At 51.3% G+C, this 13,184-nt stretch overlaps 4 protein-coding genes across 4 annotated transcripts; 2 read left to right on the forward strand and 2 right to left on the reverse strand.

The window, feature by feature from the left end:
• Nucleotides 1-83: 83 nt before the first annotated feature.
• Nucleotides 84-590, reverse strand: JCM6883_001390 (uncharacterized protein; the record flags this gene model as incomplete). Its single annotated transcript, XM_076631243.1, has 1 exon — nucleotides 84-590. One exon carries the CDS (start codon nucleotides 588-590, stop codon nucleotides 84-86), a length of 507 nt encoding a protein of 168 aa, XP_076488822.1.
• A 1,380-nt stretch (nucleotides 591-1,970) lies between these two features.
• JCM6883_001391 (uncharacterized protein) lies at nucleotides 1,971-4,142 on the reverse strand (the record flags this gene model as incomplete). The annotated part of the gene is made up of 10 exons (XM_076631244.1): nucleotides 1,971-2,206; nucleotides 2,272-2,443; nucleotides 2,509-2,653; nucleotides 2,713-2,817; nucleotides 2,884-2,926; nucleotides 2,984-3,230; nucleotides 3,290-3,389; nucleotides 3,449-3,714; nucleotides 3,782-3,870; nucleotides 3,944-4,142. 10 exons carry the CDS (start codon nucleotides 4,140-4,142, stop codon nucleotides 1,971-1,973), a joined length of 1,602 nt encoding a protein of 533 aa, XP_076488823.1.
• A 1,131-nt stretch (nucleotides 4,143-5,273) lies between these two features.
• JCM6883_001392 (uncharacterized protein) lies at nucleotides 5,274-10,761 on the forward strand (the record flags this gene model as incomplete). Its single annotated transcript, XM_076631245.1, has 10 exons — nucleotides 5,274-5,464; nucleotides 5,775-5,892; nucleotides 5,952-6,050; nucleotides 6,118-6,216; nucleotides 6,274-6,474; nucleotides 6,536-6,663; nucleotides 6,725-8,665; nucleotides 8,939-9,053; nucleotides 9,132-9,194; nucleotides 9,268-10,761. The coding sequence occupies 10 exons, from the start codon at nucleotides 5,274-5,276 to the stop codon at nucleotides 10,759-10,761; spliced, it is 4,449 nt and encodes a 1,482-aa protein (XP_076488824.1).
• A 567-nt stretch (nucleotides 10,762-11,328) lies between these two features.
• JCM6883_001393 (uncharacterized protein) lies at nucleotides 11,329-12,909 on the forward strand (the record flags this gene model as incomplete). Its single annotated transcript, XM_076631246.1, has 1 exon — nucleotides 11,329-12,909. One exon carries the CDS (start codon nucleotides 11,329-11,331, stop codon nucleotides 12,907-12,909), a length of 1,581 nt encoding a protein of 526 aa, XP_076488825.1.
• Nucleotides 12,910-13,184: the final 275 nt, after the last annotated feature.

Genomic DNA, 13,184 nt, shown 5'->3' on the forward strand with positions numbered 1-13,184 from the left:
AAATATGTGAAACAATCAGGTTAAATGATAGGGGAAAAGACAAATAGATGAATGAGAGCGAAGAGAAAACAAGAAACTAGTCATCAAAAAAGAAAGAGAGAAGGGTCGAAATCATAGGGATTCGTCAAGGTCGGATGAGCTTGAAGGTCTGGATATTCGTACGCGGAACTTGTATGAAGCGAAGGTGTCGAAGGGACGAAGGAGTTGACGGATCCGAAAGTCTGAGGGATTTCAAGCTGATTCGACCCGTGCTGATCAGACCAGTGCTGATTCTCGATACTCCAAGGCAATCCTCCTCCTCCCACGATCGAAGGTTGGTCGCTCTGTGGGAGGAACGAGGAGTGACTGTGCGATGGGTCGGGAGACGAAAAGACGGTTGAAGCGGTATGATGTGAATACGGATAGGAACCAAAAGAATGGGTAGATGGAGGAGGATGAACCGAGTTGATTCCGGGATGGAACGAGGAATAGTACGTCGGCTCATGAGGAGAAGAGGGTGCGACTATACCCCAGGCAGGTGGAGCGGGTCTCGAAGGATGATTCGTTGCTGATTCAAACGAATGCGATCCCCCATTAGCGACGTGGATCATCTAGAGGCGGAAGGTGAGCTCTGTCTCGTGAGTTCGACTGCAGATGTGAAGAGAGGAGGTGCGACTAACTTGAGCTTGCCTTTTCTCTTGACGGTCGTGCAGAGTAGTTCGGCGCTGGGCATTCCGGGCTTCGTGAGAAAGATGAACAGGTCGAGATCGAGACGTCTGAGCCCTCGGATGCCTCGGAGGATTTTGAAGCGTTTGATCAGAGGTATGGGGAAGCAACGATCGAAAAGGTTGATGAGTCGGTACAGATGTTGAATTGAACTCTGGTAGACCAATCTCTGATCCTGATTGGAGAGAGCTCTGTGGAACATCTGACGAGAGAAGATTGGGTCGGGCTGAACGTGACTCTGAAACAGGATGAAGAGGTCGATAAGGGACAAATTGTTGCTCAGGTGGCTGGTCCGCTCCTCCTCCAGACGACGTAGCCTGAAACAGAGGTACAGATCAATCAGCTACTCCAGCGTGCGAAGACTCGGACAGATGGGCAACTAACGATTCGAAGCCATTTCTTCTCTTTTGCGCTGCGATACCAACCGGGCTTCGCGTGCTTTTCCCCGTCGATCTCGTATACCGGACAGTATTCTCTGTGCCTCCAAAGCTGCCTATAAAGCAAAGGGAGACAAGTCGATTCAGCAAAACCCGACAGACGAATTTTCGAGCTCAAATTGTAAACAACTTACCTGGACCAAGTTTGTTCGCATTTGTCACATACAGGCATCTCTGCATGTGGACAATGATACAGCGTCTCGTGAGCCTTCCGGTCCTGTCAGAATGGAGAAGGCTTCTATTAAAGCCATGCCTTTCGTTCCAGTTTTAGCGCTTTGCTTACATCCTTTGCGTTAAATGTCCGAGTGCAGTAGGAGCAGTTGAATACATACAAGTGCCTGTTGAGGTGTTGTTGGAAGCTCTTCAAAGGTGATGGAGAAATTAGGTCACAACACGAAGGGAAAAGTCAAAGCAAGCTCACATTGATGATTCCGAACGATTTCCCGCATACTTTGCACAGGTACTCTCCCGTAACCGGATTCCTCTCCGACATACTGGCGAACTCTGGCTTCCGAAATGCGCGCGGTTCGGCTTGACGGGGCATTGTGGTGGGTTCCAGGTCGAACCTCGAGTTGCTCGATCGGGACGAGACTTGAAAATCCGGTGATCGCAGACACGAAGAGACGAGATAAGAAAGGAAAGAGAGAGGAAAGAAAGTCGAGGAACGACGTCGCTCGCCACGCTCAGACCGCCTTCGAGTACGCCAAGAGGCTTCGTGCTTTCGCAGTACGTCTCCGGAGCGCGCCGCGGAGGTGCGAGCCAAACACGTTCGAGAAAAGGTTGAGCTCGGAGGCTGATAACAAAATTCCCATTTCTATTCAATACTTCTTAGACAGAGTAATACAGGTACAAAACCCATGCAGTGATAATCATGGCGACGACGACTCCTAGCGAGACGAACGTGACTTCCTTGATCGGTCTTCGTAGACCTTGGTGTCGCAAAACGTGATCCTCCTCTTCCCTCGCGACTCGCTCCTTCTCGTTCGCGTACAAGATTCCGTTCAAGTACTTGATATCGAACCAATGATATCCGAGACCGTAGAGTACGTCGAGTCCCTTGATGACTACGAGGAGGCGAAGGGGAATCAGCCTCGAGGCGAGAGGGAGAGAATGAGGCGACTTCACTCACCAATGATGAAAGCGAAAACGTAATTGTACTGGTTCGAACCTTTGCCAGATTGATCTTGAATGGCACCACTCGATACGTTCATGACGACGGAGCCGCAGTTGTTAAGAGCTTTGTAGATTCCGAAAGCCGTTCCGAGATTCGCTTGATTCGGAACGAGAAGAGGAATCGAAGCCTAACGAGAAAGACGACGTTCAGCACATCGAGACATTGAAAAGAGAAAGGAGACTGTCAACTCACAATCCAAGGCAAGACGTTCGTTGCGAGGGCGAGACTGCCGAGAATCGAAGGGACGAGAGGGTGGACGTTCGTGTAGGCGAGTAGACAGAAGACGATTATCCATAGAGCCGCCGTTGCGGTAACCCAGTGCATTCTGCGTCCGAGACTACAGACGATCCTAGTCAGTGAACAGCTCTTTTGAGCGAAAATGGACAAGCCACTCACCGATCGAAGAAGACTCCGAGAAGAGGAGTGAGGACAATCGGAATAACTTGACCGATAGCAGAAGTGTAACCTGCCGCGGCATTCGTAGCGTCTCGAGTGACTCGGCTAGATGGTCGTCGAAAGCGAGTCAGTCAACCCGCTCTCAGGAGGAAAGAAGAGTTATGAACTCACATCGTGTCGGCGAGATTGGAAGTGTACGTGAGAACGGCCCCGGCTACTCAAGCGAATGCGTCAGCGATACTCTCCAAGGAGAAGAAAGAGGTAATCTCACATTGGAAGAGTTGGGAAATGTCGAGGATCCAGAAGCAAGCTGGAATACTCAAAATCGAAGCGACGAAAAATTTGCGATCCGATTTCCAAGTCTTCCAGAATCCAGGTCGAACGACACCGAGTGCTTCAGCTTTACGCTGTGCCGCTTGACGACCGGTCGGGACTCGGTGGTGAGAAGGGAAAGTTCGCTCGTAGAAGAAGAACGCGAGAGTTAAAACCCAGGTGAAAGCGCAAAAGATTGCCGCAACCTGTCAATCACCTGCATTGTCAGCTTCAAAATCGAAGAAGACATTGTAAGAGAACCTACGCCAAATGTCCAAGCCCAGTTTCCAGTTCCCTCTGCGATGGGGACGCTTGTGAGTTTACCGATCAGGTTGTAAACCCTCCCAATCGCGATGTCCAGACCGCTGTAATAGGTAGAAAGGATCAGGAATCGTCCTCAATGACGAATAGCGAGATGACTCACTAGACGAAACCCATGATTCCGACTGAATAGAACGAATAAATCTTGCTTTGAACTGTTTCAATCGTCGTCGAGCCGAATCCGAGGACGATGTGACCGACAAGGACTAGGGGATAGCTTGTCGTTGAAGCACCGATAGCTGATAAGATCGTACCGATGAGAATCACCGTCGAAGCATAGATCGCAGTCGCCAAGGGGCCGAAGTAGTCCACAGCTACTCCGCTGACGATGGGTAGAATAGTATTTATGAGCGAGTCGGCAGTAGCAATCTGAGGGTGAGGAAGAGGGTTAGGTCAGTCCGAGTAGCGAAAGAAGGAGAAAACGAAAAAAACTCGCATCAGCGTATTGGGCATTGTTTACTCCTAGCTTTTTCTTGATCGTCGACTTTAGCGGTGAGATTGAGGATGAAGCGAAGTTTGACCCAACTGGAAAAAGAGCAAGGAAATACATTAGACCGGCCGAGAGAGGAGGAAGAGGAGAGGGAGAAGAGAGACTTACGAGTGAGGAAGAGGGTGAGTAGGATAGCGGGTCCCTTGATTCTCCAAGGGTGTTGAGGTATACTAGCAGCGTCTGATCGGTCCTCGACTGACTCCGAAGGCTCTTTCGATCCTTTTTCCTCCTCCCCGTCCAGAGTCGTATTGTCGTCGAGGTGAGGAGCGAGAGTCGCGACACTGTCGAGCTCTTGCCGTGTCGCCATAGTAGTTATCGCGGGAAGTGATCAGGCCTAAGAGTGCGAGGAAGAGAGGAAAGACAGAGTGAAGGAAAAAAGAAGAGAGCAGGCAGTTTCGGCGAAAAAAAGATCACTTATCTGATCGATCGCCCTGTCGCCTCTGATTGGCTGTGTCCCGATTCCTTCCACTCGGTATTTTCCGCTCGGGAGGTACCGTCGCAAAACCTCACAACTTCGATCATCTGTCCCGCTCAACCCCAGGTCCCCAGAACACCAACATAGCGAGACTTGTCGACGGAAGGCGAGGGAAATCGGCCTATCTGATAAAGAACGAAAAGAGTTTTGAAACGGTAAAATTCCTCGCTAAACGCTTCCAGGACGAAGGAGCAGGTGGAATTCTGCAGCTCGTTCCGTTGCGAGAGAAGGGACGACAGTGAGAGGCAAATGTATGCGTGGCAGAATGTGCCGAAAGCTGCGAAAAGGGTATCGCGCAGGGAGAAAATGGAGTGAATTGAGGCGATTCTGAGTGACATCGACGGCGGACTACTCCTTGAATGATCTCTAATTGCAACGTCGAGGTCAGTGGAAACCCTTGCACGAGCTAGGGTTGGTGGAACTTCCGTCAAGGTCTACCTTCGGGACATCGCAAGGAGGGAAAAACTGCGTGAGACCGGGCCGCCGAGCTCGCTACTAGCGCATGTGGAGATGAACCCGATCCGAAGTGGTTGTGACAAAAGATGAACTGAGATGAAGCCATGAGAGACTACCGGGAGACGAACGGCTTCAGGAGAAAGTGAGCGAATCAACAAATAGGTCGGAACTCAAAGTACTCACCCACTGAATCTGATCAGAATCTGCCATGGCGGTGCCTCGCGCCACGATGACCTTACAGTATCTTGAGCTTCAAGCAGAGTGAGACCTATCGGATCCTGACAACTTCGACCCGAGGAGACTCGTCGAGACTTCAAGTTATAAGGGCAATGCGAGTGAACCTATTGCGCGCGCGCGAGCCGGAGACACCAAGCCGATCTGGTCGACGTATGAACAAACGAGTAAGCCGAAGCGAGTGAACGGTCGAGAGGATGGAGACGGGAAAGTCGACACGACTCTTTCCTCTCATCCAACAACATCTTCCGACATTCACGCCGAGCTAGCAAGATGTCAGCATACTATACAGCAACACCAAATGACCCACCGCGGGCTCAACCTTCAGCCTCGCTTCATCAGTCCTCGTTCCACAACCTCACTCTCGAACACTCACTCGAGGACTTGAGCGCTCGATTCATTGTCAATCTACCGGCAGAGGAGCTAGAGAGTATGGATAGGGTTTGCTTCCAGATCGAACAAGCGTGAGTCTCTGTTCCCTCTCTCCTTCCCTTGTTTTGATGAGATTCGTCTCTTCATTTTATAACGGCCCTTGATGCGAGGTACGCACGCTATGTGCTTTGCGAGATGTTCTGGCATGGGATAAGCCGGGAAGGGAGAGCAGCGACCGGCAAGGTGGTGGGGGTGAGCAGCGGAACTCGCGGCTCGAATGGGTTGGAGGTAGTCGCGGGGCCAAGCGCAGTAGAAGGAGGACAGGTCTCCGATCAAACAGGCTAGCAGCCGAGAAGCCGTTCATAGTTTCATCGACTGACTCTCTTCTCTCGACTTTCGCAGACACTGGTACTATGAGGACTTCATTCGACCTGCCGCATTGAACCCAGGGTTGTTACCTTCCTACGGACTCAAGGCGTTCTCCCTTTTGATGTTCCGGTCTTGTCCTCTTCTTCACGATGTGAGTTACTCAATTCTTGAATCCTTGATCCATTTCGTGCTAAGCGATCCGTGTGACAGCTCTTACCGAATCACAACAAGATCTGGAATTCATTCATGGCTTACAAGGAGCGAGTACCGGTCTGTGGAGCGATTATCATTTCAGAATATTGGGACAAGGTGAGAGAAATTCCCCTCTGTTCTGTCGCAATCGAGACGAAACACTGATCGGAAATCACCTTGATAGGTTCTGCTGGTGAAAGGATGGACGAAAGGATCGTCTTGGTCGTTCCCGAGAGGGAAAATCAACAAGGAGGAACCCGAAGCGATGTGTGCAGTTCGCGAGGTGAGATTATCTCTCCCGCTCCCGATCCCAACTCACTACTGATACGATCGCTCTCAGGTACTGGAAGAGACTGGATTCGATATGACGGAATACTTTCACCCCTCACAGTTTCAGCCAGGTCACGTCGAAGACGAAGGATCAGAACGAATCCCTTATTACGTCGAACTCGTCATTAAGGAGCAGAAGATTAGACTGTACTTCATTCCGGGAGTGAGGGAAGATACTGTGTTTGAAACGAGAACGAGGAAAGAAATCTCCGTGAGTCGACTTCAACACTTCTCGAATCCGAACCTGAGACTGAGCAGTCGTCACACGACAGAAAATCGAATGGTTCAAGTTGAACGATCTACCGACATGGGGTAAAGACAAGAAAGGAAGAACGACACGGACAAAGGCTCAACTCGAAGGGAGACAAGCAAAGTTTTACATGGTTACGCCTTTCATTTCGTGAGTTTACCTCCCTGATCAGGACAAGCTGATCGTGAGCTAATCCCTCACGCGATTGCAGACATCTGAAACTCTGGATCGATCATCATAAACCTAAGAACCTCCCTATCCGCCCTGTCAACGAGCTCTCACCTCTCTCGAATGAAGCCCTTCCACTGCCTTCGTCTCCTCCTTTCGACGGGGACGACCTCCACGACGATCCGACATATCATCTTCCATCCGAAATCGAACTCGGTGATTCGACTTCAGCAGAAGCAGATTCGACGGAAGACGAGAACGACGATTTCCTTAACCTCCCCCCTCCGCCTCAGAACGAACCAGTCTCTTTTGAAACGACACAACAAGGTACCGAAGCCTTGACGGCACTCTTCTTCGGCTCCCCGCCTACATCTTCAAATCCTCTTCCCCTTTCACCTCCCTCGAGATCTCAATCCTTCGAAGTCGCTTCGACTCCTCCTCTTATTGCATACGAGCGTCAATCTTCCTTCCTGCAACCGAAACCTCAGAACGCTATGAACCAACAAACGAAATTACTCGAACTCCTTTCTGGAGCTGTTCCTTCTCCGCCGCCTCCTCCTCCTCCCGTTGCTCCTCAGCAATACCAACAACAATACTCGGAACCTCCAACACGGTCGACTGAAAGTCGCTCCCTCCTTCATCTCCTGAACGACGTCAACCTTTCTTGCGATTCTCCCACGACTCCTCAAGACTCGACTCCTCAGCACCCTTCCCCTTCTCAGCAACCTCACGCGATCCTCTTCTCCAACTCTCAAGCTCCTCCCGAAGCGAGGGAGTTTGGTCAACCTCTACCGGCCCATCTGAAACCGGATCGAAACGATACCGAACGGAAAGAGAAGCACAACGCATTGCTACGAGCTTTACTAAGCGTCGCGACTCGACCTACTCCTCCTCAACCTTCGGGAGACGACTTGGATACCCCTCCAACTCCGACCTCGATGAGGGACAGTTATCAAGGTTCGAATGGATGGACCACGAGGGAGAATTCGCAGCCACCAGGAGCAGTTCGAGAGTCAGAACTCGGCAAGAATGGGATCCCGTATGGACCGGACGAAGATGATGAAGTCTGGCCTCCGAGAGTTTTGAGGAGGAATCAACTTTACCCGCTCGAAACTCCTCAATCACCAGAAATCGTTCCTCCTCCTCTTCCTGTCGAAGAAAGACGGTACGAACCTCAACCGACTTCTCTATCGCCTATCTCGCCGAATGGACTTCCTCCAATTTTACCTCAAGTGGTTCCCGAACCGCCTCGACAAAACGGAGGAGGAGGTCTCAGTCTCTTGTCAATTCTCAACGGAAACGGAGGAGAACGAGCTCCGACGAATCTTCCGACAGTCGCCTCACCAGAATCAGAACCCCGAGCGAAAGACCCGCTCGAATTATTGAGGGAACATCGAGCTCGACAGCTAGGTCAAGACCCGACACCGACTCGAGTCGAATCTCATCCTGCGCCGCCAGTCCTTCCTTCCCCCACGCACGTTCATCCTCCTCTCCCCGTCCCTCCTCAGCAACCACCTCTTTCGATCAATCACGTCTCAGCGCCGAGTCAGCAACAGTTCAGCGGAATGCAACCTCATTACTATTTGCCTCCTCCTCCTGGAACCTTCCCCTCTCCCGTGGTTCATCCCGATCAGCCTCAATTCCATCAAGCTTATCCCGCACAAGGTTTCCTGCCTCCATCACCGGCACAGCAGATCTTGCAGCACCCTCCTCGACCGATTCACCACTCTTTACCTCCCGCTCCTCCACAAATTCCCTTCCTTCAACCTTCTACCCAATTCAATCACGCACCTGCTCCCCTACCTAATCCAACTCGCCCTCCTCCCGTTCAAACTACGACAGTTCCTCCTCAAGCTCAAGTCGTTCCTTCCTTTGCAGACTTCCCGCCTCTAGGTTCAACATCGAAACCTTCGACGACTGGAACGACGAGGAATGGAGGAGCAGGAAGTGGAAAGAGTGGAAATGCTGGAGCTTTGTTGGGATTGTTTAATGCGAGATGAGACGGACGGAACGAGAAGGATGGGTCGGAGTAGCAATGGATTTTGCATTAACAAGCATGCTCGTACGACGAGGGTAATGCTAAAAGATTATGTAGGAGCGAGGACACGTTCAGCAAGGTGAAGAGAGAGAGCGAGAGAGAGCATCGATTGACTCCGCTTTCTCGACCAAAATTATGAGAGCTGTCTCATCCGATGACAGCTAGCTCGCATAGTACATCATAGTACTTCTCGCCTTATTCGCGCTGTCGCTGAAGCAGCGAGCGAACCTCTGAGGTTCGAGTTTGCGGAAACTTCTTTCGACTTTCAACGTTCACCTTCAATTCCGCCGGAACCGCTCGATCGGATAAGTACTGCACCTCAGTGACTTCCTTGGTGAGTTCTGAAAGCTGTGAGAGCTGTCCCTCTCGCTACAGTCGCTCATCTGACTCTCCACTCGTCTTCATCTCTTAGATCAAACAAGCGTATTTCGAAGGACGACCGGAAGCTCTACAGGGCACGATCTCATTGCTTAGGGTAAGTTAAAGCCTGTGCTGAAGCGCGTGCAGTCCGTGGACCGGCTGAGCTGACCTCGCTTGTCCTCCTGTAGATCGGAATAGATCACCTCTCTCGTTTACCCGTCGAACTCCTCGATGCTATCTTCGAAGTCGCAAATTCGGATTTCAGGAGGGGATTCAGGCTTACGACTCGTGCGATATCGAAAACACTCCTGCTCTCGCAAGAACGATCGATCTATCAGACAATCATCCTCGACTCGGCACAGATATTGTCTCGACTCGTCTGCACTTTCGTCCTTCGACCAGACAAGGGTCGGCACGTCAAGAGACTTGTTGGAGCGTGGCATATGGAACCTAAGATGGACGGCGAAGAATTCTTGCGCCATCTACCGAATCTCGTCGAGATGGAATTCAACGGACTCGAAGGAGCCGACACCCTTCAGTTCCTGCGGCAACCCCGAATGTTACCTTCTCTTCGCATCTGTCGCTTTCCGGACACTTCGCTTGATGCCTTGATGGTCGACTGTCTCAGCCGAATTCCAACTCTCCGTTTCGTCGAAGTTTCCTTGCTTAACGGTGGCAAGGACAAGAACACCTGGATGCCAGCTCGTCAAATCCTTCAAGTTGCCCTTCGATCCCAGATCCACTTCCGCGTCCCGGGTCTATCGAACTTGCTTCACTGCTTCCCTTCGGCATCTATCCCCTCGGTCATCGACGATTCCGTTCTCCCGTTCTTGGAGGATCTCGGTCCAAGTCTTCGTTCTCTCCAACTCAGAAGCTGCGACTATGACAGGCTTCGCGACTCGATCGACCATCTCCTTCCCCGATTTCCAAACCTTCAAGATCTTCACCTCGACCCCCCCTTCGTTTCCGAAAACCTTCAGGAATCTCTGCTTCAACTTTCCAACCTCTCCACTCTCGGTATCGCCTATCACCGAGCACCTCCGAACCTCGACGAGCTCTGCGGAGGATTGGCTCGACTTCCGCTACTGCGTACCCTCACCCTCGAGTACCTCGGCATCAGAGCTGGTCAATTCTTTGACTTCGTGAGGGCGGAGGCGGAGGAGGAGTTCAAGGCGGGATCTTATTATGCCGTACATTTTTCCCTCCTCAACGGAGCTACGGAACTTTGTCACATGGGTGATTGGCGCCTGCCTTGGCATCAAACGACTGTGGACATCTTACCGCAAGTGATGGAACTGGAGGAGAAAGCCCGAGCCGCCGGTCTCGCGGTTCGTAGCAATCTTTCGGAACTCCTCCGAGTTTTCCGTCTTCAAATCGTTGAACTCTACAATCGAGCGGTCGGCGATCTTTACTTCTATGGTCTCCTTGATCCGTTGGGATCCGCTCTGTCCCTCGCTCAACGACACGGACTCGATGTCGACCGACTCAGAATCGATCTCGCAGAGGAATTCGACATCGCCGATCTCGAATGGTTCGAAGATGAAACTGAAATCCCCGGAAGTGGTCAGGGTAAAGGAGACGATCGTGTCCGAATCTACGGATTAAGGATGAAGACAGAGTCAGGGCAAGAGGAAGAGGAAGAGGAAGAAGAAGAGCGTGATGAGTCGGAGTCGAGTTTGTGAGAAAGCAAGGTGGACCAGTAAAACGGTCGATTAGAAATGTGAGTCATCTTTTCCACCCTCTCGGCACTCCTTTGACTGTCTGCTGAACCGCCTGCGCAAACAGTTTGCGATCTGAATTCTCGTTTGCTTGTCGTGTAAATCTTTCCCTCCACTTTCAAGTCGTCGTGTCTCTCCCTCACTGTCTTCAGCAGATGGTTAGAGCTCATCTGACTGGGATCGTTAAGGTTACGGGGCACCTTCGACAAGGTACGACTCGCATCTGAAGATTGCGCCTCTGCGAATTCAAAGTCTGCATCGTTTTGGTTCCCCGGTGAGAAACATTTCAGCCACAAAGTGCGTCGATCGTCAAGTCAACGGTCGTTGTCGTCGTCGTTGAGCTGCTCCGCGGACCGCTCGGATCGCTTCTGCGGAAACTCGCTCGACCCTCTGTTCTCTTGCTTCCTATGCTTCCCGTCTTCCCTCATCTTGGCCTGCTTCTCAACCAGTCGGTAGATACTCGTTCTCTTCCGGCCCCTCTCCTCTTCATTCGTGCGACTAACCTCACTTCTTATTAGACGACAGAACGGAATGGATCACCTCTCTCGTTTGCCCAAGGAACTCCTCGATTACGTCCTTGAACTCGCCGCTTTGGATTCGGAGCTTACCACTCTTGCGATATCGAAATACCTCCTTCTCTCGCAGGAACGAGCCATCCATCAGGCAATTGCCTTCGACGCGTCGACGAAATTCCCTCAACTCCTCGATGCTTTCGACTTCCGACCAGACAAGGGTCGATACGTCAAGAAATTTGGCTGGAGGTGGTGGCGTCACGTGGAACCTGAATTCAACGTCGAAGAATTGTTGCGCCATTTGCCGAATCTCTTCGAAATGACCCTCGACAACCTCAACGAAGCCAGTGTCCCCCCGGTCTTGAAAGAACCAGCACTCTTTCCCTCCCTTCGTGTCTGTCGGCTCCCGAACGTTCCGCTCAATTGCTCGATTGTCGACGGCATGAGTCGCATTCCAACTCTTCGTCTCATCAAAGTATGCTCAGTTTCGTCCGAGGAGGAGGAGGAGAATTTCGAATGGAAACCAGCTCTTCAAGTGCTACAAATAAGTACTCAATCTGCCTCCGATCGCTTCACGTTCCCTATACCCCAACCCTCCAGACTTTTTCGATTCTTTCCGAACGCATCCATCTCTTCTGTTCACCTCCAAATTTTCAACGACTACTCTGTTCTTCCTCTCTTCGATGCGCTCGACACGAACCTCCTTTCCTTGCACCTCGAAGGGGCAGATGTCGACCTGCACGATCAGATCATCGATGACCTCCTTCCCCGTTTCTCACACCTCCGTCATCTCCACCTCGACCACTCTTTCATTTCCGGTACCCTCCAAACCTATCTTCTCGATCTACCCAACCTCGTCTCGCTCAGCCTCGGTTGGTGGGATCAGGATCCTCCAACTCTCGATACTCTTCTGGCTGGCCTCGAGCGTCTTCCGCACCTCCGCGAGCTCAAGTTCACTTATCTCGGTATCGTAGAAGGCTTTCAATTTGACTTTGAGGATGCAGAGACGGTCTTCAGAGGAGGATACCTCCAAACCAGCGACGACGAACCCCAACCTTTCGACCTCCTCAACCGCATCGATAATCTCGAGAAAATGCAGGATTGGAGTATCCCCTGGAGTTGGACAATCTCGACCTTCATTGATCAACTCTCCGACATGGTGGACAAAGCGGAAGCAGCCGGTCTCATCGTTGAAAGTAACTTGGAGGATCTGATTTGGCATCTCGAGCTTCAAATCGTCGAGTGCTACAACCGAGCCGTAGGGGAACTGTACTCCAACAACCGTAGAAAGCCTTTACGCTACGCCCTTTCCCTCCTCGAGAAACACGGACTCGACGCCGCCAACCGTCTCGAAATCGATCTTGACAACGAATCGTTCGATTACGGAGATCTCAAATGGTTTCAAGTGAAAGTGGATGAGCTCGATGGGCTCTGCAAGACTGGATATGATGGATGCTATGTGTACGGATTGAGGATGAAGACGCAATCGGAATACACCGACTCAGACGAAGAGGAGGAGGATACCGATTCAGAGGACGACAAGGAGGGGAAAGAAAGCGACGGGTCAGAGGAGAGCTCAGGAGAGAGTAAGGATGACTAGAGAGAGTAGGTGATCGTACTATATTCCTCCCTACCCGAGCCCTCGGAAGGATCACTGAACTACCGAATCTGAGGAAACAGTTTGTGATTCGAATCTCGTTTGCTTTTCCTTACAATTCTTTATGCAATACTTTACCCCTTCTCGTCAACACGGCGAAAGTGAGGTTGCTGCGAGCGGAAGCGATCTCGCAGTGACGACTTTTGTGAACGACTCTCGAGTCTTCGCGAGTTTTAGCCTTCCGAGTTTTGTACTATGCGAATCTGTCCAGTGTCTTA

The sequence above is a fragment of the Sporobolomyces salmoneus genome (assembly GCF_050403485.1).
Source record: "Sporobolomyces salmoneus JCM6883 DNA, S_salmoneus_JCM6883_v1_ctg15, whole genome shotgun sequence".
Classification (NCBI taxonomy): Eukaryota; Fungi; Basidiomycota; class Microbotryomycetes; order Sporidiobolales; family Sporidiobolaceae; genus Sporobolomyces; species Sporobolomyces salmoneus.